The sequence below is a fragment of the Fistularia commersonii genome, chromosome 9 (genome assembly GCF_037954325.1).
Source record: "Fistularia commersonii isolate RoL2024-O1a breed Wild chromosome 9, RoL_Fcom_v1.0, whole genome shotgun sequence".
NCBI lineage: Eukaryota > Metazoa > Chordata > Actinopteri > Syngnathiformes > Fistulariidae > Fistularia > Fistularia commersonii.
This window is the reverse complement of record NC_141292.1, coordinates 12,689,603-12,714,996: the sequence shown is the minus strand read 5'-3', so window position 1 is coordinate 12,714,996 and position 25,394 is coordinate 12,689,603. Positions and strand designations below refer to the sequence as shown.

General features: G+C 39.9%; 1 protein-coding gene across 1 annotated transcript; it reads left to right on the top strand.

Moving 5' to 3' along the window:
• The first annotated feature begins 1,067 nt into the window (after nucleotides 1-1,067).
• Nucleotides 1,068-23,672, top strand: LOC147231248 (chondroitin sulfate proteoglycan 4-like). Its single transcript, XM_086153003.1, has 23 exons — nucleotides 1,068-1,226; nucleotides 2,699-2,862; nucleotides 3,486-4,583; nucleotides 4,726-5,115; nucleotides 5,196-5,317; nucleotides 6,443-6,551; nucleotides 6,646-7,971; nucleotides 8,133-8,225; nucleotides 8,725-9,219; nucleotides 10,150-10,284; nucleotides 11,135-11,317; nucleotides 11,406-11,588; nucleotides 12,686-12,862; nucleotides 13,480-13,678; nucleotides 13,800-13,931; nucleotides 14,617-14,792; nucleotides 14,890-15,085; nucleotides 15,259-15,430; nucleotides 16,273-16,349; nucleotides 16,449-16,639; nucleotides 20,604-20,756; nucleotides 21,416-21,997; nucleotides 22,569-23,672. Exons 1-23 carry the CDS (start codon nucleotides 1,166-1,168, stop codon nucleotides 23,670-23,672), a joined length of 7,518 nt encoding a protein of 2,505 aa, XP_086009129.1. The 5' UTR covers nucleotides 1,068-1,165.
• The last annotated feature ends 1,722 nt before the right edge of the window (nucleotides 23,673-25,394 follow it).

Sequence of the window (25,394 nt, the reverse complement as noted above, 5' to 3'; positions counted from 1 at the left end):
ATCATGTTATTATTATAGTCTATCAGTTGTCACACTGTAAGAACTCTAATCAGCTTCAGGCAATAATCAATTTCTGGCTTATTTCTAAGGAAGAAGTGTTTAAATTATATTTATTTAAATCAAAAAGTCTATCTATCTATCTATCTATCTATCTATCTATCTATCTATCTATCTATCTATCTATCTATCTATCTATCTATCTATCTATCTATCTATCTATCTATCTATCTATCTATCTATCTATCTATCCACAAACACACACACACACACACACACACACAAACACACCCACACGCACCCCCCCATATATATATATGTATGTATGTATGTATGTATGTATGTATGTATATATATAGAAATGTAAAAATATAGAAATCCAATACTATCTCTATGGACTTTGTTGTATTTGTATCCATTTCAGTTACAATTGGAATTTAATATTCAAATATGGCATTAGAAAAGGGGAAAATGTGAATTTCTTGGAGTTCAAACAGTAGTGGATACAGAGACATGCAGATGCCATAGAGAACCATGCTCTGTCAAAAATAAATATAGAATAACCATCTCTTTACACTAAAAAATTATATCTATCTATCTATCTATCTATCTATCTATCTATCTATCTATGAGTTTTTGCTCTGTTAACCACCCAAATTCACATTATTGAACCCAAAATCTGCAAATACCTGCTCATTCCCAAGTTTATCTGAGCATCCCCCCAATCAGAGGGTTGGACGTTCGATTCTCTGGCTCCCGTGCGTCTGTATATTGAAACGTCCTTGTGCACGACGCTCAGTCCCATATTTTATGGCCTGGTTGGCACCGTGGCCTGGCAGCTCCGCCACCTCTGCTGTCTGTGTTTGTGAATGGTGTTTGCTCTCTGTGTGTTTGTTTTATGACATCTCCCCCATGTGTTCATGTCTGGAGCTGCGTTTGGGAGTTAATCCGTTGGGTGGAGCCCCCACCGCTTGGGTTGGAAGCACAAGCAGGCACAGGTACATTTCATCGGAGTAAGTCAGTCAGTCAGTCATCCTCACCCGCTAAAGCAAGAGGACTCTGGATTTTGCCAGTGGTGGAAATGACATGTAGACTGCGCAATTTTGAATTTTTTTTAATTTTTATTTATTCATTTGTTTATTTATTTTGATAATAACGGGGGAATATAATGGCACGCTGGCATCTAGTTCTACTCCTGTTGTTGTTTACCGTCGGGCGAGTTCATGGGGGTAAGTGGCTTTTTCTGACTGCAGAAAAGCTAAGAGAGAAAGGAAAATAAAAATAAAAGAAATTAATTTAAAAAAAAAAGGAATTTATGGACAAGAAACCAACAACAAACTTGTTTCACGCTGGATATTTCCAAGGTTCGCTCCCTACAAAATGTCAACTTTATGTCTTTTAGGTAACATGAAACAGGAGATCATAAAATTGTCCGTTTTATCAGCAGGTTTCTAATTTATATAAAATATTCCATGCTGTAATAACAGGAATCCATACGTTTGGATCTACTTCGCTGGGACAGTTAGGGGATTACTTAATAATCCGATGATCAGCTCCATCACAGCACAGACAGATTATGAGATGGCCAAACATAAATTATTCTGACAGTGGGGTTTTATAGGCTGTAGAGCTGCTGACTCAGGGTCTTTCTTTTAGGACTCTTTTTCTTTAGGAAATTCAGCTAAAAAACAAAATAATAACAAACTATCCAGCCTGTTATTACTCTGATTAAACAGGTGGCAATTTCATCCTTGACAGAATGTTTGTGGAAAAGTAATATTCCAAGTAAATCATGTCATTTTCTCAACTACATGGTATTTGAAAGAAAATGGTCGTTTCGTGCTGTTTTTCTTATTTTTAATCAAATATTCCCCAACTTTTGTACATTATCTCTTATCTCTTATTATGAATTTGAATTCAAGGCAACGCATTGAATTTTTACAACATTGTAATGTTGTCTGTTGTAATGTTTTCAATGTCAATCGTAATTATGGATAATTTGATAGATTAGGATAAGGGATAAGGACCAATTTCCAAGCAACATTTGACATATATCTGAAAATCACGGGATTCCAGTTTGAGCCCCAAGCAATGTTTAGTCGTGCGGTTTGTTGTTTCAACCGAACCAATGGCATCGCCCACTTAGATTAGCGGCGACATCTAATTAGTTACAGACATTATTTGAATGACCCACTTCAGAGTGCATTAACTGCCATTAAGTGAATGTATATATCAGGTGTAAAGTGTGGAGCAGACACACAATTGACTTACTGGTTAATGAGGGACCATGTCTGAACAGGGTGAAAGCTTTTGCTGCAGGCTTTTACGTTTTGGCATTTTATATCTCAAATCAGCTGGAACGAAATTCTTGTTTGTCGCTATTTTACGAACGATTCAAAAAGGAATCACCCTTAGAACTAAATATCCAGCGAATCATGACAAACTAAATTTTTGTATATTACCCCAAAAATACTTTTTATGGTCCGCATAGGAAATTAAAAGTTTTCAATGATTGTTAAGGTTTGTTTTGAAAGGAAGTAAATGTTTCATGAGCCCAATGTTGGATTTTACTACATTTCATGCATGTGCTCATGCTTTGTTGCCTGCACTGTAAGAGAATTGGATTGAAATACATTTTCAGTCGAAAAGGTTGTTAAAATAAGTCTTTGTTTCCCTTCTGACTCTTCCTGTGTATTTGCAGCATCTTTTTATGGCGACAGCTTCATCCAGCTGGCGACAGCAGAGGCGTCCACGCAGACATTGCTCTCTCTGCATTTCAAAACCTCAAGTCAGCAAGGATTACTGTTTTTGGCCATGGGACAGAGAGACTTTCTTCTGCTGGAGCTGATATCCGGGCAACTGCGGGTGAGCTGTGATATATATTTGTCGATGAGGATATTATTTTGCTTCATTAAATTAATTTTCAATTTAATGTTACACAGGCTTAATAAGGCAAAGTCATGTTATAGATCGCCATGGAAAAATGAAAAATTTCACTTTCAGCTCAGGGTAAAACCTGTTCAGAAAGCTCTGTCGCTTTCAAGTTGCAAAAGTATCCCTTGGGCTAATCATTTCGCTGTTAGGAAACCCCGGGAGAAGAATAAAAACATTTAGTTGTCTGCTTTCCTTGCTCAGGGAAAGGAAAAAAAAAAAATCACAGAGTGCATTTTCGAACAAGTTCCTTCATGACAAGTATTTCAAGGGTGGATCAGCAAAGTTTGATGCAAAAGTTCATATAGCAGTTGGACAGCATGTGTGTGTGTGTGTTTGCAGCAGTATTTAATTCTATCTATCTATCTATCTATCTATCTATCTATCTATCTATCTATCTATCTATCTATCTATCTATCTATCTATCTATCTATCTATCTATCTATCTGTCTGCAATATATTAATAGATGTCCATTGTTGCCTATAGTTATCAATGGTTATCCATGGAAACCAAAAGTGCTGGAATCATATATTTATGTTTGTCTGTCTCCATCCAGGTACGTCTGGACCTTGGATCAGGCGAGAGTTCTCTACACTCAGAAAAGAGCTTGTATCTCAGTGACTCTTCATGGCATTCCATAAAGATGACCCACGACCACCATAACGCCACCATGACTGTGGACCAAAACTCTCACACCAGCGTCCATCTACAAGGACCGGATGTGGAGCTCAGTGTAGACACCCTATTTGTTGGAGGAGCAAGAACACTGAGCCATCCGTACCTCCAAAACATCCCCGGAGGTTTTCGAGGTTGCTTAGACGAAGCTACTTTCAACAAAAATTACCCTCTGTCTGATCTCAGGCCCTATTCGGAGTACAAGAAAATCCATGAGGTGTACCTCGGTTGTAGTCTACAGTTTTCTGCCGGCAAAGAAGATCCTGTTGGTTTTTTTAGCGTGAAATCCTTCCTCGCTCTGCCGCAATGGGAAGTTTGGCAGGAGGGAATGATCGAATGGAAACTGCGCCCGTCTGCAAGAGTACGAGACGGTATGGTCCTGTACAGCTCTACCGTGCAGGGCGGTTTCGTCGCGATAGAACTCAGAGAATCTCACCTGGTTGCGACGGTTGGAAATGGGAAGGGGGGTAAGACCGAGCTGCATTCCCGAACAAATCTCCACAGTAACGTCAGCTGGTATCCCATCGAGCTGCATCTGCTCCCGCACAGCGTCCACCTGAAGGTGGGTGACGAATTAATCAAGGCCAACCTCAGTCTGGAGCCGCGGACCGTTCAACTCAAAGGGCCGCTTTTCTTAGGAGGGCTGGACGAGCGAACGCGCAATGAAGCGAAGTCATCAAGCGTTACTTCGGGGCATCTGGGATCCTTTAAAGGCTGCTTGAGAGATATTAAGGTGAACACCCAACAAACCGGTCTCCCTTATGCTGTTGTCAGCAAAGATATTACAGTGGGCTGCAAGGAAGAGCAAACTTTGGATATGGTCTTGACAACCAACCCAACACATTGTCCGGAATTGGATCTTACAATCATGCAAGACTTAAATGACAACAGTGGCAAAAAGAACACCGAATTCCTTTCGATGAAAGAATTAGAAGTCGAAGAGGGAAATACGGCACCACTGGAGCCCCAGCACATTCAGGTAAGACTAGTTGTTCTTTGTAAATGTTATGATTTCCAGTTTTGTGTCATTTGACAAACATTTTGGACATCACTGACTGCAAGCATTGATGTAACAGCTCTGATATAAACTATATATATATATATCATTTTTACACTCCTAGGTAAACCATGGTTTAGAAAAGCTGGGCATGCATCCTTCCCAGATAATGTTTTGCATTGAAGAGAAACCCATTCACGGCCATCTCCAGATTTCCCCCAGCCCAGACGTGAGTGGGGAAATGTTTGCAGAGGGATCGGACGACAAGGAGTGGACTTTCAGTATGCTGGACCTCTGGCAGAAACGTGTGATATATATTCACGACGGTTCAGAGGACCAGCGTGACTTTTTTCTGTTTTCAATATTCTCCACCAATGAAAACGCAATTCCTGCGTTTCTCATGGCCCATTGCCTTTACCGCTTTGATATCAAAATCAAACCTGTTAATGATCCACCGACCCTCAGCCTCAGTGAAGGAAATGTTTTCACCCTACTTGAGAAATCGAAACGTAAGGTAGGTCACGGAAATGTTGTCAAATTTCCATGAAGGAAAGAAACGGATGATAATCACGTTGTCCCCCCCAACCCCCCCAGCTAACAACGGATATGTTCAGCGTGTCCGACCCCGACAGCGACCCTTCCGACCTGATGTTCGGCTCTCTCGGAGACCTCGTCACTGAAGCCGGGCACTTTGAGCACCAGGATTACCCTGGCAGGTCTGTGTAGTGGGAAGTCCTCACAAAGCCTCTTACAGCTACTCATGAAGCACTACCGAGGAAGTGAAACCATAAATGAAGCATATGAATAAGCAAGCGGTTGCAAAAAAAAAAAAAAAAACTGTGTATTGAGAGCTAGTTGCAGCTAAACAGAAGCTCCTATCTGTTGGAAAATGTCAATGGCAGCTTTATTGTCCCTATGTTTCATTTCCAATTTTACGCAGCTTTAATACCTTGATTACTTTTAACACATACAGTATCCCCTTGTTTTTCGCGGGGGTTACGTTCCAAAAAGAACCCGTGATAGGAAAAATCCGTGAGGTAGAAACCTTTATTTTTTTTTACAATTATTATACAATTAGATACTGTATTATACATTGAAAAGAAAGAACAAACCATCTTACAGGCTCAATCATTTGTTTATTTGTTTATTTGTTTAACTTTATCTGCGATAGATAGCATCTTCCGCTGCTTTTTGGGCCCTGCTGCAGGTGCTTTTGTCGGTCCAGAGCGTTGTGTCAACATTATTATACTATATTATTATTAACCCATGTTATGGGTTTAAGAGAAACTCGAAATTGCGAGAGAATTTGCACGTACGTAATGTTAATTTGGCAAGCTGTTTTACAAACGTGTACATATTAAACTGCAACGTTATTGACGCACAGGTAGAGAAGAAGCGGAGTGACTTTTTAGCCAATCAGAACGCAGAACACAATGCACGATGCAAATCCGTGAAGTAGCGAAACCGTGAAAAGTAAACCGCGTTATAACGAGGGATCGCTGTATATTCATTATTCTTTCTTGCCGGGCAAAGTTCTCCTTTTGTAATCATCAGATTACAAGGCAGTCCCATCACTGAGAGCGGTATCTTTCTGGTCATTGTTTTGTTTTGTTTCTTTTTCATTATATTCTGAAATGACATGCAGATTAACGATTTTTCCCTTAAGTATATTCAGCTTTAAGCGCAGTTACCGCACAATAAACTGGAAATTCATAACTAAAAACGGAATCGCAGCCAACTAAAGACAGAACTGAGAGTTCTGACCTCCACCCTGTTTTGTTGTCAGAGGTCTGATCACTTCACTAAGTTTGCATCTTCAGAGTACTGTGTTTATCTTCCAGGCCCATTAACCTGTTCTCACTTCATGACTTGGAAGAGGGAAAAGTCATCTTTGTCCATGCTGGGGTTCGCACCACCAGAATTGCTCTCAGGGTCAGTGATGGGCAGGATGTGAGTATTGTGATTTTCACAGTGACGGTAAAATAATTTGATTGAAGGTAGGCTTTACCGTATACCCCTAAACCCGATCCTCTGATTTCTGCAGTTTAGCAACACGGTTGTTTTGAGGATTGTAGCAGTGGAGCTTGAACATACTTTGGTCAACAACACTGGACTGGAGGTGGACCAAGGTGGGTCTTCAGTCCTCACCAACGCTCATCTTGCAGTACAAATCAATGTGGTGGATCAGGACGTGGAAATCTACTTTGAAGTGACACAGTTGCCCCAGTACGGCGAAATCCAGTGTTTGGATTTAAGGGGCAAATGGATACCGACATCTTTCTTCTCCCAGAAACTTCTTGAAAAAGAACAGATCCGGTACCTCAGCACTTTCTATGGCCTTCAGACTCAAAGCAACAAAACCGACCGCTTCGAATGCAACGTCATCGTCGGCTCCGTTACGACTGAGGAGGTTGTTTTCTCCATTGCGGTACATTGGATCAAGTTCAAGGTGACAAGGAGTAAGATGGAAATGAGAGGTGTTCAGGAGGCGGTGATCACTCCGAAGGATCTCCATGCGATTACGACGGGGGTTAAAATTTCGGATAGCGACCTCTACTTCAGGCTCCTGACGGAGCCGAAGAAAGGTCAGCTATTTCTAAAAGACGAAGCTCTAAAGAAAGGCTCTACCTTCAGCCAAAACAATGTCACTGACGGTCACGTGAAGTACGAGTTGATCAACCGACCGCGTCGTGACACCAAAGACCTGTTAAGTTTTCAGGTATTCGTGACGCACGCAACGTCAACAAGTTACGATTTCAGAATCGTCATTAAATCCGAGTCCATCGCGCTTAATGTTGTAAACAAAGACCTCACCGTACTGGAGGGAGGAAGCAAAGTCATCAGCAAAGATATCCTATTCGCTCACATGGCGAGTAACCAGGAAGTCCAGTACACCATCACAGCAAGTCCCAAACACGGGCATGTGAGGAGCATCAACCCCTTGAACTCAACTTCCCTTGAGGATGTTTTGACTTTTACAAACCAGGACATCATTGAGGAGAGGCTCATATACGTCCACGATGACAGTGAAACCAAACAGGATTCTTTTGGTTTCCAAATTGCGGTTCAAACGGCTCTCAAACCCCACGGCAAGAGGAAGGACGTTCAATCGACCAACGGCACCTTGAATATTCACATCCAGCTCGTCAATGATCAGCGACCTGTAAGGGTTGTAAATAAAGTCTTCCACGTGGCGCGCGATGGGCAGAGGTTAGTGACCTTGAATGACCTACGTTACCATGACGATGACATCGACTTTGAGGATGACTGGTTGGTATACACGCGGAGAGGGATTCCGATGGGAGAGCTGGTGCTGGCCAACGATACCGGTCACAAACTGTATGAGTTCACACAGCGGGACCTCGATCAGGTTTGTGCCATCGATCGACTATTGCTAATTACTCATAAACATGATACGAAATTGCCGTTATTGTTATTTTTTGTCATTTGTGTTGCAAATCATTGGACCTCCAGATAAACTGTTTCTCAAACAGCACACCAAAAAATTCTCTTCTCTCTTTTCCCTTTCAGAAAAAGGTGTTGTTCATCCACAGAGGAGTGAGCTTTGGGCGTTTTGTGCTTTTTGTAACAGACGGGAAACATTATGTTTCAACATTGCTCGAGGTACTATTTCAGAAATGTACAGGAAAACTTCACATCTCTCAACATTAGTGTGTGACAAGAAGAAGGTAGAGATTGATCTCCAGTTTTTTAAAGGCCTTCTAAGAGTGAAACACAGAAAAGATTTTTTTCACCATGTCGTGTTGCATTGAGTATCAAATTGAATGCACCGATATGTGGACAAAATTGGCCTATTTGGAAGTGTCGTAGCCTAAAAGGCCAAATTAACCATAAATTAATAGGTGCGAGATATTAGTTAGAAACAAAATATATATTCAAATACCACCTATAACCTATAGATTGTTTTTCACTAAGAGTGAGGAGTTTATTAATCTTAATAGAATGGTAGCCCTGCAACAGTCAAGAAAAATGTAAGTGTAATAGCTATTGTTTGTGGTCCTCATAATATTGCTGAGTTGATCAAATATAACAGAGTCAAATGCAATGTAGAAGTATCTGGAAAGCTGTAATAATCTGCCAAATTCATATTTAAACGGTGTAGGTACTGGCCCAGGATCCTTACCTGCAGGTGGAGAACAACACGGGCATCATTGTACAGCAAGCTGGGGTCGCGACCCTGACCTCCTCCAACCTCAGCGTCTTCAGCAACCTCGACATCCGAGACCCACGGGAAGTGAGATTCGAAGTCTTCCTTCCACCTAAGCACGGCGTCCTCCGCTTCTACGACGACAGTAGCGACAACCTTAAAGAAGCGGACGCCTCGGTGTTCACCCTGAGGGATTTGGCAGCCGGTCATGTGACCTACCACCACCGCGGCGGCCGATCGCCGTTAGACGTGTTCAACGTCACAGCAAGAGCGTGGGAAAGGAATGATGAAAAGGACATCGGAAAAAAGAGGAGGCAGGTGCATCTGGACGTCGGGGTGCTGGTAAAAATATACTCCGAAAGTTACCAGAGGCCACCGACTGTTTTGACCAAGCAACCTGTTGTGGTTGCAGAGGGACAGAACGTCTCCATAAACAGAGATTTTTTGGAGGTAAGAATAACTTACTAGTGGTATTTTTTGGATGCTTGCAAATGAAAATCAAATTTTGGAGTGTTCTATCACTTTTGTTTTCTTTTAGTGCAGTACCATTTAAATGAAAATGAAATAATTTGAATGTATTCACAAGTTGCGTACATTATCTTACTAGGGTGTCCCAAAATGTTCAACTCCTGACCCTTCAAATGAAATATTTCAGTCTTGTCACGAGACTCCATCAAACGTAAATTATAATACAGCCCATTATTCCATAAATTTATTTTAAATTGACATAAAACTGTACCATGATTTATTCCAACACATCTCCTTTTGTCTATTATTTTAATATTCCCCCCATTCCCATATACAAGCACACACTTGGTACTGCTTCATCTTAACCTTCTCCAGGCAGATGTTGCAGATTTGCGACAGCCAAATATCAGATTTTTCCTGCAACTACAACTTAATTTGAGCCTGAGAGGGTTAACAGTGTCACACCTAATGTGTTTTTACATTTAAACTTTACAAAAAAAAAAAAAACAATAAAATGAATAGCGCCTTAACACTACAGTGCATATACAGGACTGTCTCAGAAAATTAAAGTATTGTGATAAAGTTCTTTATCTTTTGTAATGCAATTACAAAAACAAAAATGTCATACATTCTGGATTCACTGCAAATCAACTGAAATATTGCAAGCCTTTTATTATTTTAATATTGCTGATTATGGTTTACATCTTAAGAAAACTCAAAAATCCTATCTCAAAATATTAGAATATCATGAAAAAACAATTTTTGTTTTTTTAATTGCATTACAGAAGATAAAGAACTTTATCACAATACTCTAAAGTCCCCCTCAGACTAATAATACGGACCGTACTGTCGTTTCTGTTTTCGTTAATGATGATATAAGCTTCATTCATAAAAATCTATCAATTTATACAGGTAGTTCACGTCGACAGTCTTCCGTCAGAGATAGTCTTCACTGTCACACGTCCCCCCAGCCTGGGATTCATTCAGAAGCTTTCCGCAATAAAAAATCACCAAAACGCCAAGCAAGAACAACATCAGTTACACCAGGTAGCGAGTTCACTGCCTTCACCCCTTCGCCATTTACCTTTCTACTCCGGAGGTGTAAGTCTCGACAACACAAAGCAAGACATTGTTACAAAATACAAATGCGATTGCAAAATGGTTTGCTTTTAAATTATTTCAAGCGACAAAATCTCATATGTATGCAGTATGCAGTATGATGGTCACTTTCGAAATAGTTTCAACTATCGTCTTTATCATGCTTATTTAACCTAGTCGAGTTTGTGATGGGTTTTACGAACGGATACGATTTTCTGCTAAATTGTTTTTATTGTGAGACAAAGTGACAGTTGAAGAGCACCAGATCAAAATGTAGACGGGCATTTTGCCGTCAGATGTTTCCCTTCTGGGTAACATCTGATGGCCCCCAGATGACCAAAGTAACAATATCACAACAATATCACAACAATAGCACTTTCAACTTGTATAGTTATTTTATTGCCTATCTGTATATTTTATATATATTGTCTATTTTATACAGTTTTATATTTGTATTGTCCAGGACTACAGATGGAAATTAGCTATGAGCTATAATCTGGTACAAACATCTCTGCCTCTGTGCTTAATGTAATTGTACACTGTCCTAATAAACTTCTAAACAAACAAACAAACAAACCAAAACATGAGATTAGCTTGAACATTTTTTACTTCAATTGCTTATTTCACCTTCTAGCCTTGGTGTTAGAATGCCCATTATTTACTAGATTGCTTCTTTTTATCATTTACGCTTAACACATATTGTACTGGAATTGCTTTGCATCATAGTTGTATCGCACCGGTTTTCAAGCCATATCAATATTATTATCATTTTCGTCAAATCTATCGCTTTGGCCCTCAGGACCACAGAGAGCCGACGACACTGTTCTCTCAGGAAGACGTGAACCAGGGTTTGCTGGTCTACCATCAGCAGATCGCAGGAGGCCCGGCCGACTCCGTTGTGCTGCAAGCCAGCAATGGGCTGACGCAGGTCGGCCCGATCAGACTGGATATTGATATCATTCCTATCCTGCTTCCTCTACAGGTACAGTTTATTCACAATAAGGGTGGTCGTGACAAAATTACCACCGACTATCCCTTTGACAGTAAATTTATTTGTGCTGGCTGACAAGGTGTCCGACTTGACCTTGGATGAGGGTTCCTCCCTGACACTGACCTCTGGTATGATCAAGATTGCAAGTCATCACTTCACAGGGATCAATTTCCTGTATCAGATCATCACGTTACCCCGACACGGACACTTCGAACACAGCCAAATCCCCGGGATGCCCATCACTGCTTTCACACGCAATGAGGTTTGGAAGCCACACAGGCGAACATAAATCCATGCGTTCGCAAACACGCATATACATGCGTGCTTTTTGTATGTTACGAATGGGGGAAATGTGTGCAACGTGGACTATTAAAATAAAACTAGGGTTCTTTAACCTTTATATTGAAAAAGGGGACACTTAAACGACAAATTCCCCTTGGAGTAGCTTTCATATCAATGGCTGATGTAGATTTAAGAAATAATGGTTATGTTATGTCATTTTTAAGTTTCATAGATAGAGAAGATAGATTGATAGAAACTCATTGATTCCCGAGGGAAATTTACTTATTTACTTGAAGTATGTACATTCAGAGATAGCATAACCAAAGTCAAAGTAAATATAAATATATATGTACAGAATGAGATGGATCTATCTATCTATCTATCTATCTATCTATCTATCTATCTATCTATCTATCTATCTATCCACACACACACACACACACACACACACACACACACACACACACACACACACACATACAGGACTGTCTCAGAAAATTAGACTATTGCGATAAAGTTCTTTATCTTCTGTAATGCAATTAAAAAAACAAAAATGACTTTTTCATGATATTCTAATATTTTGAGATAGGATTGAGACAGGCTTGCAATATTTCAGTTGATTTGTAATGAATCCAGAATGTATGACATTTTTGTTTTTGTAATTGCATTAAAGAGAATAAAGAACTTTAGCACAATATTCTAATTTTCTGAGACAGTCCTGTATGTATGTATGTGTTTGTGTATGTACACACAGAATGCTATAAATGTAAATATAATACATATGGTGTGGTAAATTGCAAAGTTTCTAAGTAACAATGGTGAAAGGAAAGTTACTAATGAGATGGTTAAGTTAAGTTAAGTTAAGTTAAGTTAAGTTAAGTTAAGTTAAGTTAAGTTAAGTTAAGTTAAGTTAAGTTAAGTTAAGCATCCATACATGCCAGTAATGTTTGATTCAATTCAATTGACGTTCAATTATATGGAAATCCTAAAAAAACAGTAGTAGACGTGCTTTTTCAAATAGATAGAAATAATGCGTCTGACTTTTCTCTCCTGCTCTGAATATTTTTGTTTTTCCAGTTGGAACAGGGGTACATCGCCTATATCCATGATGGCAGTGAAACACTGACTGACAACTTCACCATCGTGGCCAATCAGACAGAAATGGGAAAGCATAGTCTGCCCTGCACGATGCACATCAATGTCTCGCCCGTCAATGACGAAATTCCTGTTGTTACGATCAACAAGGGTCTGAAGGTACGGAGAAATAATATCCACACACAGAATATACATAACTGGTCTTTGACATGTAAGAAACATACTGTTGATCTTTGTGCAGAACAGCATTTTTCGGCACGCGGGCCACATCCCGCCGTTTTGCTTTTTTATCCGGCCTGCCAGACTATTTTCTTTGAATATTTTCAATCCATATTAAATTTAGAAAGTCCTTTTTTTTTTTTCTTTTGTTTAATTTTGAATTGACGATTACATACAAAATAATGTTGGTACATTTATATGCTCATTAATTATTTTAAAGTTGAAATAAAATGCCAAAAAATTTCTATATTCAAATTGCAGTTTTCATTTGGTTCAATTTACATGAAACCTAGTTGGCCCGCGCATGAAAATTAAAAAAGAAAATGTGGCCCGCCAGCCAAAATAAGGAAAGTTTGTCAAATTGTTTTATACCGATCATATGAAGGAACTTCCAAATAATTTTGCGGCTTATTACAGTAAAATATTACATATTTTGTCTTAAGATTTCTATCTGCGTACAAATGTTCGCCAGTAGAATGACTTTTGAAATACCTAAATCCTCCCTTATTCTCTCATTCTCATAAATTCACTCTTTTTCTCCTCTCTCTGGTGCGCAGATATGGGTGGACTCAGTGACGGAAATCTCAGTGGATGATCTCAGTGCCGAGGATTTAGACACTCCATCTGAGGGTCTGGAGTTCATCATCACACCGCCCAGCAACGGTCATTTGGCTCTGAGAAGCGCTCCCTCCCGACATATTTTGAACTTCACACAGCATCACATACAAACCGGACAACTGGTGTTTGTGCACAGCGGTGAGAATCGCAAAGACAACGTACAGGAGTGCGGCGGAAAGCGTCGTGAATTTGGATATTCATTCTGGACATCCTCTGGAATGTTAAATCTATTTTTGATTGTATCTCTTTTCCTGCGCAGGTGCATTGTCAGGTGGCTTTCAATTTCAAGTAAACGATGGGGTCAACTTCGCCCCGCGGCAGGTCTTTAGCACGACCGCTCACTCTTTGGTTCTTATCCTGCAAAGAAACCACCCCATGGAGGTTAGCCCAGGTATACTCAGTCCGCCAAGATTTAATTCTCAAACGATTGGAAGCTTTAACTTTGTGTTTTTTCAACCAGATAGGGAAGTATCTTTCGGGATGGCTACAGAATATCACTTGCTCTCTGGTTTTCTACTTTCTGATTGAGGATCCAGCCGTACTGGACTGTGAATTTTTATCCCATTATATATTCAAATTCCCATCCATCCATCCATCCATCCATCCATCCATCCATCCATCCATCCATCCATCCATCCGTCCATCCATCCATCCATCAATCCTTTCACAGAAATCCCTTCCAAGACTTCCCTCCCACCCTGCTATGATTCAGTACAATAGCTGACAATAGTTGGCAATGTCAGATGTGATACTATTAGAATAAAATGATTTGCCTGAATTTAAAACCTAAATTCTTATTAATATTTCAAAAACAATATATGTTTCGCGCTTCCAGCAGGATTTTCACGCCACGAAAGATTCTGTTCCGGCCTTTCAATAATGTTCCAACTAGAGAACTTACTTTCAGCTCAAAGGATGAATTTTGTTCCGTGACTAGTCAAACTTGGACAATGACCGTTTCCAAAATATTGATTTGTTCAATTAGGTTTGCATCACTTCGGCCTGGATTCAACAATTAGCAACGATCACTTACGCAACCTCTCCGCGTGTCATGTGTCCTTTCTCTTCTGGTAAAGGCTCTATGACACCATTTTCTGAGCTGGAGCTTCAGGCTGTAACCCAGGACATCAACAAAATGAGAACAAACCATTCAGTGGTGTATGACGTGGCCGCCCCTCCTAAGTTTGGCCGCCTGGTTCGACGTTTGCCTGACGGCTCCACGTATAATATTTCTACGTTCACACAAAGCATGGTGGGGAGATTTTTCTCACTGAATCGATCACAAATGCATGTATAGTAACTTTACAATTGGAACGGAGGCCAATATTTTGATGACATTTATCTTACAGGTGAACGCCGGGATTGTTTTATATGATCAGAACAAGGAAGACTTAGCAGGATGGACAACAACCGACTCGTTCGCTTTCACCGTGTCCTCGCCTCCCGCTTTCCTTCCCCCGCACTCTTTTGTCATCACAATCTCCTTTCTAACAAAGGAGCATCAAGATAACCTACAATACAAGACAAAACTCCTGAATAATGCAGGTACTTTGCGATATTTATTTAAAAAAAAAAATCTCTCACACACCCCAACCCCAATCTTGTTTTTCTTCATCGTATCATAATTTAAATCTAACTACCGGGAACGAATTTGTTTATTTGTGATTTATCTCTCGCTATTGGATTTTTAGAGCAACGAACTTTGATATGTTTGCCAGGTGCCGTTGTGACCGAGGGAGGAAGGGTGAACATCGATAGATCCAAACTCGATGCGTCCAATCTGCTCGGGAAAGTTCCAAAACCCCACAGGAAAGACCATCACATTCTTTACCATGTGATTTCCATGCCACGCCACGGAACTTTGTCTATTCAAGGACAGAATCTGACAAGGTGCTGACATCTGTCCACGTTGACGTCACTTCGCATTTTCAGGAACTTGAATTTGATTGGATAACTTGACGGTTGAACGGATGAAACATGCAGCAGAGCTCCCTTATGTATATTTAACTACTCGGTGAAGATTTATTTAAAGATGTCAGGTAAATTGCACGAGACCAAAGGGAAGATTTATGGACTTAGTGAGAGAGGATATGAAGGTAGTTGAGGATGCAGAGAACTGGGTTGGATGGTTGATTCGCTGTTGCGACCCGTGAAGGGAAAAGCCGAAAGGAGAAGAAGAAGGTAAATTGACAAGTCTAATAAAAGTTTAATATAGCTTTTGGGTTCTTGTCTCTACACAGGAGTGCAAGTGAAGAAAAAAAAAAAAACTACTTCCTTGTATACCAATCTCAGATTGCAATGCAGACTCACTGAATCACTAACTGCCTTGTTTACATTAACCTTTGGATAGATGTGATACTGTGGCAAATAACCAATACTCATGGTAGTAATGAGGCTGATAAAAGTTTAATATAGCTTTTGGGTTCTTGTCTCTACACAGGAGTGCAAGTGAAGAAAAAAAAAACAACCAACTAATTCCTTGTATACCAATCTCAGATTGCAATGCAGACTCACTGAATCACCAACTGCCTCGTTTGACCCTCATATTATGTTAAGGGTCAATTTGACCCATTGGGTCAATGGGTGAAATGGGTCAAATTGACCCTTAACATAATATGAGGGTTAAATTAACCTTTGGATAGATGTGATACTGTGGCAAATAACCAATACTCGTTGTAGTAACGAGGCTGATAAAAGTTTAATATAGCTTTTGGGTTCTTGTCTCTACACAGGGACCAGCCAGATTTTTCCCAGGTCACCCTGAACAAGTTGGGAATGACCTACATTCATGATGACTCTGAGACCTCAAGTGACAGCTTCACTTTTCAAGCTTGGGTGGCTCCTTTGGATTTCTCATCCTCCTTGTCTGCATTATCCTCTGATTCTTCCCCTCCCCGTATCGGTGCAGCGTCGTCGTCGTCCCGCCTTTCGTCGGTAGACGCCGTGTCTCACGAGCGGCTCAAGGACAGGCTGATGGTGACCGAGACCTTCAACATCACTGTGATGCCGGTCAGCGATCGGTCGGCGGTGATGAACCAAAACCCCAGAATGAAGGTCGTCGCGGGGGAAAGAGTTGTCGTCGGACCTGACTGTCTGCAGGTGGGTCAGTGAAAAGTCATTGGGTCTAAATATAAATAGATATTCCTTTACTTGTAGCTAAAAAAACAGTTTGGACAATCATTGTGTATGTCTTGCAGCATTATAGTATATTCATTCTATTCACACAAAATAACGATGACATAAAGTTATGTGACAAAAGTTAAGTAATTTGATTAAATTTAACTGAGAAAAAGGTGCACTGGCAAAATCTGCACACACATCTAATGCAATTATTATTATTATTATTACATACGTCATGCCGTATGGGTCTTTCAGTGATAGTGGAGTAAGATATAAATAAGTCTGCAACATGAACAATTATGTCTATTATTGCACAGTATCATGATGGTTGGGATGACAGGAACCTTTTTAAATACGTACTTTATACTGAATAATTATTAAAATAACAAATAAATTGACATACAACTTCAGTTTCTTAAAAATAAATCCCGGAATTGTGTGTTCAGTGATGAGCAGTCCCACCTCACTGAAAAGTGGTTTATGGTTCAATTCCAGTATATGTTTATCCGAGAACTTTGCATGTCGTACAGGTTTGCCTCTCTTCGTCTTAATCATTTGTTTTTACCCTCTATTTTGTACCTTTTACAGGAAAAACTGGAGATTTAAGCTGAAATTGTGAATATCGTGTGGAAAAAAGTTTTATAAGGTTCATTCAGTACTTGGTTTGTCCCAACATCTGAAAGCAAAACAAAGCAAAACAAAACATCCGTACTTAAATCAGTCATAAACAACCTTATTATATGAATATCCATAAAAATATGCCTTAATTCCTCCTCTGCTCCCGTACCTACCGGGTTAAGAGTTGACAATCTCGGCTAATCCAGATCAGCGGAGCCTGCATAGGAATGCACAGGTCAAGAAACATGAAGAAACATTATTCCCGAAACAGATTTTTATCTTACGTTCTACTTGCTCAAACATTTTCCTCCGAATGCTTGAAGACTCAGGGTCAAGGGAACATCTTGGAATCACGTTGCTGATCGTTCCCTCAAAATCAAGTCCGCGGACAAATTGAACATGTTGCCGCCCGCACCTCTTTTTTGTTATCTTTGAGTTCTCTGGCTTCCCCTGAGTTAAATGCATTAACCCATAGGCGTCAAACTCTGGCCTGCGGGCCAAATTTGGTCCGCAAAGCCATCACTAATGGCCCGCCGGTATAGTCTACAGTGCACGTATTGCTAATTCCACAAATCACAGAATTTTCTGCTGGTGTTTTGGCACGAAAATCACAACAGGACCCATAACCGCCCTCTCCTCTGTTGACAGTAGTCATAGCGACCTTAGGCTGATACTGGCACCCTGCTACTTAGGCAGAAAACAGGATTTTGCATGTGTGCAATATTAAGTTATATATTGTATAGTAATAAGCTATGCTTGTTCCATATTTCGTTTTTAAGCGAAACTTGTTTGGGTCCATATGAAAAGGTTCATTGTTATATCTGGAGTAAGATTTTTTTCAGTACATATCAATGTTGGCCCGCGACTTTGTCCCAGTTTTGAATTTCGGCCCACTGTGTTTTTGAGTTTGACACCCCTTGATTAACCTACCGCATGTTTTTGCAACTCAAAGACTAATTCATCCATAGGTATGAATGAGAGGGTGAATCATTGCATGTCCTTATATGTTGCTCTGTGATCGACTTGCACCCCACCGGTCTGGCATTAGCACACCGCAACCACATGTGCAGGATAAGAGATATCCAATGAATGAATGAATGCAAACATCAACTGACTGAATTCACCAGCAGTTCAATTATATGAATCCAAAATATGAATCCAAACTGAAAGGCACTGAACCAGAAACAAACCAGGATCTGGAGACATATCAGACAGAGATAGATTGGTTGTATCTGAATTGCAGCATTGTAAAGTTTTTTTTGGTGTTCCTGCGACACCGGCATTAGAAATGGTACTTATTGTTCCCTACAAATGATGAATAACTATAACAATTACCTTGTATCATCACTCTATTTATTAGATAAAAGAGGAGAGACAGAATTAGCAGAACAAATGGGAAGAGAGGGAGAAAAGAGGTTTATGTGTGAAACCACACATCTGAAATAAACTTACCGTGGTGTCATTTGGTAAACAGCATTTGGTCGTCATTAACATAAGTGGAAAAACAAGAGTTCAGCTGCAGATAATATTTCTGAAACCGCAAGACCGATCATGTTGGTGCAGCTCCGGGTGCGTGACGCTGTTGAAGCTTGTCCCAAATATCCGCTCCACTGCTGAGGTACTCACCGATGGATCGGGCTGCTTCTGTTTGTCCTTCAGAACAAGCACGTTAGCACGTTGCTAGTCACTGTTTTCATCGCAGGCGCCGCTTTCAATATGGGATAAAACGTATAGGAAACCCCCAGCTTTCTCATTTTCTTTGCTCCTTTTAGTTTTTTTGGAGTAGTGCTTGTGCAACAAGACGCATAACAAATAAAGCTTAGACGTCCCTGCTCTTCAACTATGGGATGACACCCAAATTACTATAGGATGTATATTAAAATACAACGTGAGGCTACCTTATTACTGTGTGTTGTGACAAGGCAGTGAAAGATATTCCATAGTTTTATGTTTAAAAGGTGAAAAACTCAAGGTCTTGGTAGAAAATTTTGCCCTTATATCAGAAAGTCCTGAGAGGAATTTTCAAATGAAAAAGTGAAATAAATAAATAAGCTGTGAATTACATTTTGAGACGGTCAAATCCGACTTTTCCTCTGCGATTCCTTTAAGCTGCTTCTTTCAATGATCACCACAGCTGATAATCCGCCGTAACATAACCATAAATCTCCTTTTCGGTCTTCCTGCAGGCCTGCAACAGTCAATATTGACCTAACTAACACTAATAAAAGTTCATATAAGTGAGCTGAGATGCAAAGAGACAAATACCAGTGATTAATTTAGTGAGAGTATTGAACAAATTGTGAGCCCTTGAAAATTGACATATCGATACGCCTAATCGTCAAACACTCAACAAATCAATTCAAATTTAACAAGAAACTGAAGCAGGTTGGCACATTCGGAGAAAAGCGTCATGGGTGATGTGCGATAAAGGAGTATAAGCTTGAGCGACACTGAGAAAAAAGAGAGGATGCAGAGCTGGAGGTTCTCTTTGGGAGTGAAGAGGATGGATAAGATCACCATGGGAGGGACAGCATATGTATGATGTTTTGTAGGATATTACAGGTGGAACTGCCAGACTGGAGGCTTATAGGGAGTACAGGGAGACCAAAGAGGAGATTCATGGATGGAGTGAAAGAAAACATGAAGTTAGTCAATGTGTTATAATGGTATATTACTCATATCTTTTCATATCTCCTTATGTGGAGATGATCAACTGCGGACTATATATATATATATGTATGTATATATGTAGATGTATATACGTATATTAATATACACACACACATATATATATAAACACACACACACACATATATGTATATATATATATGTGTGTGTGTGTAATTTATATATATATTTATATTTATTTTATATTTTATTTTATTTTATATTTATTATTTATTTATTATTTATATTATTTTATTATATATTGTATATATTATATTATATATTATAATATTTTATTATATTATTTTATTATATTTATTATTTTTATATATATACATATATGTATATATATATGTGTGTGTGTGTGTATGTATATATATACACATATACACACAAATATATATGTATTGTATATGTAAAAGGCATCAATGTTGGGTCTTAAAGGGTCTCAGTGGGTAAATAGTGCTATAAAAGTGCATTCCTTTACATGCAGTTACAATAACAGGTCATCTGTTGGTGCTTGTCCAGATTTACAAATGGATGATTGCATATAAGAAGAGGCAAGTTTGTGTAACCAGAAGCCCAGGAAGTTTTGCCGAGAGCAACACATTGACACTTCCAACTTTATTTTATAACCCGTGCCAAACTCCATGTACAGGTGGAACATCATGACACACCACCGGAGGAGCTGCACTATTTGGTGATAAGTAAGCCCAGAAGTGGCTACCTGACGCTCGGTGAAAGACCAGAACCCGTGACATCTTTCACCCAGTACGACGTCAATCACCGGAGGCTTCATTTCATACAGCAGGTAAAGGTTTCCTTTTTTTATTCTTTTTGGCAATACGCGTAAATTTGGGATGTCATTTTATTGTACGAAGAGGTAAAATTAACATCCATGAATGTGAATTTTTATAAATGTGAAGCAGATTCCCTACTATAATCATAATGGCCAAAAAATGACCAAAACAATCAATTACAAAAATGATAATTACAAGATCCAGTCAAGAGTTTCCTTTATATTATACTCAAGTCACCATCTACAAAGAACAGTAGGTAAATTGTTTTGCCTCCCAGGTATTGATACATTTGAAATAGAATGACAAATGGGATACATTTGAGATTGGAAATCAATCAGCATACGTATGATCAGCATGACTTTGACACTTTATAGTTTCATTTGTATTTCTTATTCCCCCCCCTTTTGTTTTTTTTTTCTGTTTATACAATTTGCTACTATTATTTATTATTGTCATGTTTTACTTGAAACTCTGGCACAGCAATTTCCTTCGGGATGAATAAAGTTGTTCTTATTCTTATTCTTATTCTTATTCTTATTCTTATTCTTATTCTTATTCTTATTCTTATTCTTATTCTTATTCTTATTCTTATTCTTATTCTTATTCTTATGTTTGTCAGAGATTGAATAAGGTACATTTTTCTCGTCCTTTTCTGCATTTGCTCCACCAGGGTGAGCCTTCGAAAGGTGTTTTCTACTTCAATGTGACTGACGGTCATCATAGGCCGTTATATAAACTTTTAAGTTTAGAGGTGATAAAACCCAGCGTTTCCATTGTGAACAACACCGGCCTGTCATTGGTTCAAGGCAAGACAGCCGTGGTTCTGACCACCAACCAGCTCGCGGCTCAAGCAAACGGGCAAAATCAAGCCAACATCACCTACGCCGTCACCTCGCACCCTCATCACGGACGCATCGCTATAAATGACCACGAGGTCACGACCTTCGTCCACGAAGACCTCCAATCCGGCCATGTGGTCTATCACATGACCGATCTGAGCGAATCGAAGGACAGCTTTCGAATCTCAGTGACAGCCTCGGCGCCGGGCGTTCGATATGAGAACGTCACCTCCGAGACGGTGACGGTAACCGTGCTGCCGCTGATCCACCTGAGGGAACCGGTGAGGGTGCCCAGCGGGATCGCCGTCAAACTGGGGAAAGCCATGATCGATGCGTCCGAGTTGGCGAGAATAAGCCGGACGGACCCGATCTTTGAGGTTCTGTCTCCACCGAAACATGGCAAGCTTGTCAAGGTAACTTCTGGGTGATTCTGTTTATTTACAAATTCTTCCGGCCGGTTTTGGGAAGTGTCCGATTCCAGTTTTGCTCCTGGCATTTAACACACAGTTCTGAAATCAGTACAAGCAATAAATGGAGTAAGAAGAACTCCTGTTAAAAAATCATGGATTGTAATTTTCAGTAATAAAGTAATTGCAATTTAATGCCATGTTAATATAATACCAAGTTTTAGTTTATGTTTGTTGGATTTTCTGCTGCAGCAATACGGAGGTTTAACACCTAGAAGTTGGCAAAAGCTTTTAGGATATTTTCAATGTCATATATCATTTGTATGCATGATTTGTATGTTATTTTAATTTCATTTTAAATGTAATTGTATTCTTTTGCTGCCTCTTGGCCAGGACTCCCTTGCAAAAGAGGTTTTTAATCTCAATGGGACTTTCCTGGTTAAATAAAGGAGAAATAAAAATAAAAAAATTAATTTGTATTTATGTTCTAATGGCAGCTGAAAGCGCAGCTTCAGAACAGCGATCAACAAACAAATAATTGAAAAATCTTTCTCATTTCCCGTCTCCCCGTTTTCAGGTGACATACGACCCCAACCAAGCGTCCGAAGTCCTCAAGTCTTTCACGTTTCGCGATGTGGTTCAAGGCCGCGTCGCGATTGAAGAAACTCTCAGCGACAACAACGGAACAAAACCGGCCATCCCGGGAGGCCACACCCCCGCCACGCCCCTGAACGATACCATCGTCTTCCTGCTTAAAGCCGGAAACGTCCAGCCGGCGAAGGCCGAGCTCCATTTCACCATTTTACCCCACCACCAGATGCATCACGGGCACGGCGGTTCGAATAAAGGAGAAGCGGCAAGTCCCGTGCACGCAACGACGCGTTTCAAAACACACAACAAAACTACCGCCAGAGGAGGATTAGCTCCCCGAGCTCCCTCGTTGCACGACGGCACGGAAGAAGGGGTTCATCCTCATATTAGGCTACAAAAGAATCACAGCAGAGTGCATTACAAGTCGAAGCCGCACAACCGTTGGGGAAACCACACACACAGGACTCACGGAGCGAGGTTAGGAGGTGGCGGAGAGGAAGTCGGCTGGGGTCACGATTCCGGGCCACATCCTCGCATTCCTTCTGCCCCAAAACACAATCCGACAAACCATCTGGACGGCGGCCCCGTTCACGTCGAAGTCCTCCCTCGCCCCGCCTCCAATCCCCTGCTGATAATCCTGCCGCTGCTGGCCTGTTTGCTCCTCATCGTTATTCTCATTGTTCTGATCCTGGTGTTCCGACACCGAAAGGAAAAACAGGCTCAGCTGCGGCTCATTCGGGAACTGGCCTCCGCGCAGGCGACCCCGGAGGACGGCTCGTACACGGGCCGACCGGAACGCAGCGCCGCCATGCCCTCCGTGGTGGTCACGCCGCTGGTCAGCGCAAGCTGCCCAACCTCTCCTATGATCCCCATAAATCCGAGGAGGAGAAGGAGTCTGGCCCCCGGGATGACATTTTGGGGAACTATTGAGGATGATAGTGCAGAGACTAGTATAAGAGGAGGTTTCGGACGTGGAGGGGATCACGTTCCCATCAGTAGCATACAACTGGTAGCCAATGCCGGAATCAGGGTAGCCCGGGGAGCGACGGCCCACGCTCCGACGCTTAAAGAAAGTCAGTACTGGGTTTGATGAAATTCATGGCAGAACCTTGCCTTAGAATTGGGGTTTTTTTTTGCTCTTTTTTTGGAAGGTACAAATGCTCTATGAATTCAATGAGGGAGTCACATTAATTCCGTTAATTCCATTAATTAACTGAAAAAAGCAGTATTTTTTATTACTTTTATTTTATTATGATTATATATACACACATATATATATATGTGTGTGTGTGTGTGTGTGTGTGTGTGTGTGTGTGTGTGTGTTTGTGGGTGTGTGAGAGGGTGTGTGTGAGCCTGTGTGTGCATATGTGTGCACGCATGTGTGTATATATGTATCGAATTTGCATTCATTTGTTGTTTTCTTTTATTTTCTGTTATTTTATTTTATTCTATTTTATTTTATGTTATTCTATTTTATTTAATGTTATGTTATGTTATCTTATGCTATGCTATGCTATGCTATGTTATGTTACGTTATGTTATGTTATGTTATGTTATGTTATGTTATGTTATGTTATGTTATGTTATGTTATGTTACGTTACGTTATTTCATTTTATTTTATTTTATTTTATTTTATTTTGTTTTATTCTATTTTATTTTACTTTATTTTGGAAAGCTCTGTGGCACGTTTCCACCGTCAATCAAGACGGTCCCTGGTTCGATTCCGACAGAGGGCGTTTATACGTGGAGGTTGCATGTCTATGTGGATTCATTCTGGGTTCTCTGGTTTCCTCCCTAAATTGAGAGCCTAAATCGCCTCGACGTCTAAATGAGTAAATTATCGTTTTTTTTTACTTGAATTTATTCATAAGAACCGCTTCCTGTTTTGCAGCGAACATATGATGGCCAAATATATCAGTCCTTTCACTCGACCAATTTTTATTTAAGATATGTAATACCACACATTACAAAGTAGGTAGTAATTTAACACTTTGAATATACACATGTTGGACTGATTCCTCAAAACAATTGAATTTAGTGTCAATAATGTAATTTCAGATGAAATATATATTTTTTTAAAGAAAATGTTTGATTTTGCAGGATTTTAAAGTAGGTCAAATGTCAGTAATATAAAAAGACAAAGAAAGATACAGCAAAGGCTGCATAGAGTATATTATTTTACAAAAATGGTACTTGAGCCAATAGATTTTAACATTTTCATGTTACTGTGACTGCTTTACGCCCAATTCTTCTCACTTTTTGTTACAGTTCTAGACAGTGTGTTACCACCTTATATTTTTCAGTTTTAACTGCATTTCAAAGACAATGCTAAGATCTTTAACTTGGTTTACCTACATTTGTTGTGCACACTTATCCTTTTCTGCCTGTTTCCCGAGTTATTTTTAATGAAATTATATTTCTTAACAATCCTCGAACACATCCATTTAATCGACGGTAACGCGGTGCAATGGAAGGATTTACTCTATATGAGTTAGGATTTGTTACCATTGAAAATGTTGAATATAAGCGCTGGGTCAAAAAAAAATGTCCCAAAATATTCTTGGTAAATTGTTACTCATTACAGCAGTATTTAAAATTTGAGACTTACCACACTACTTATATGAGGATGGACACGAATGGAAAAGGGGACCAAGAAAACTATGTTTTGTACAAAGTGGAAGGCAACATCCATAAGGGAAAAGAATAGATTTTGGAATAATATATATCAATTAAACACGTTGTAGAAGAAAATAAAAGCAACGTGGAGATCCAGACGAGGCACGTCTAAATAATAAAGTGAGTGATACCGTG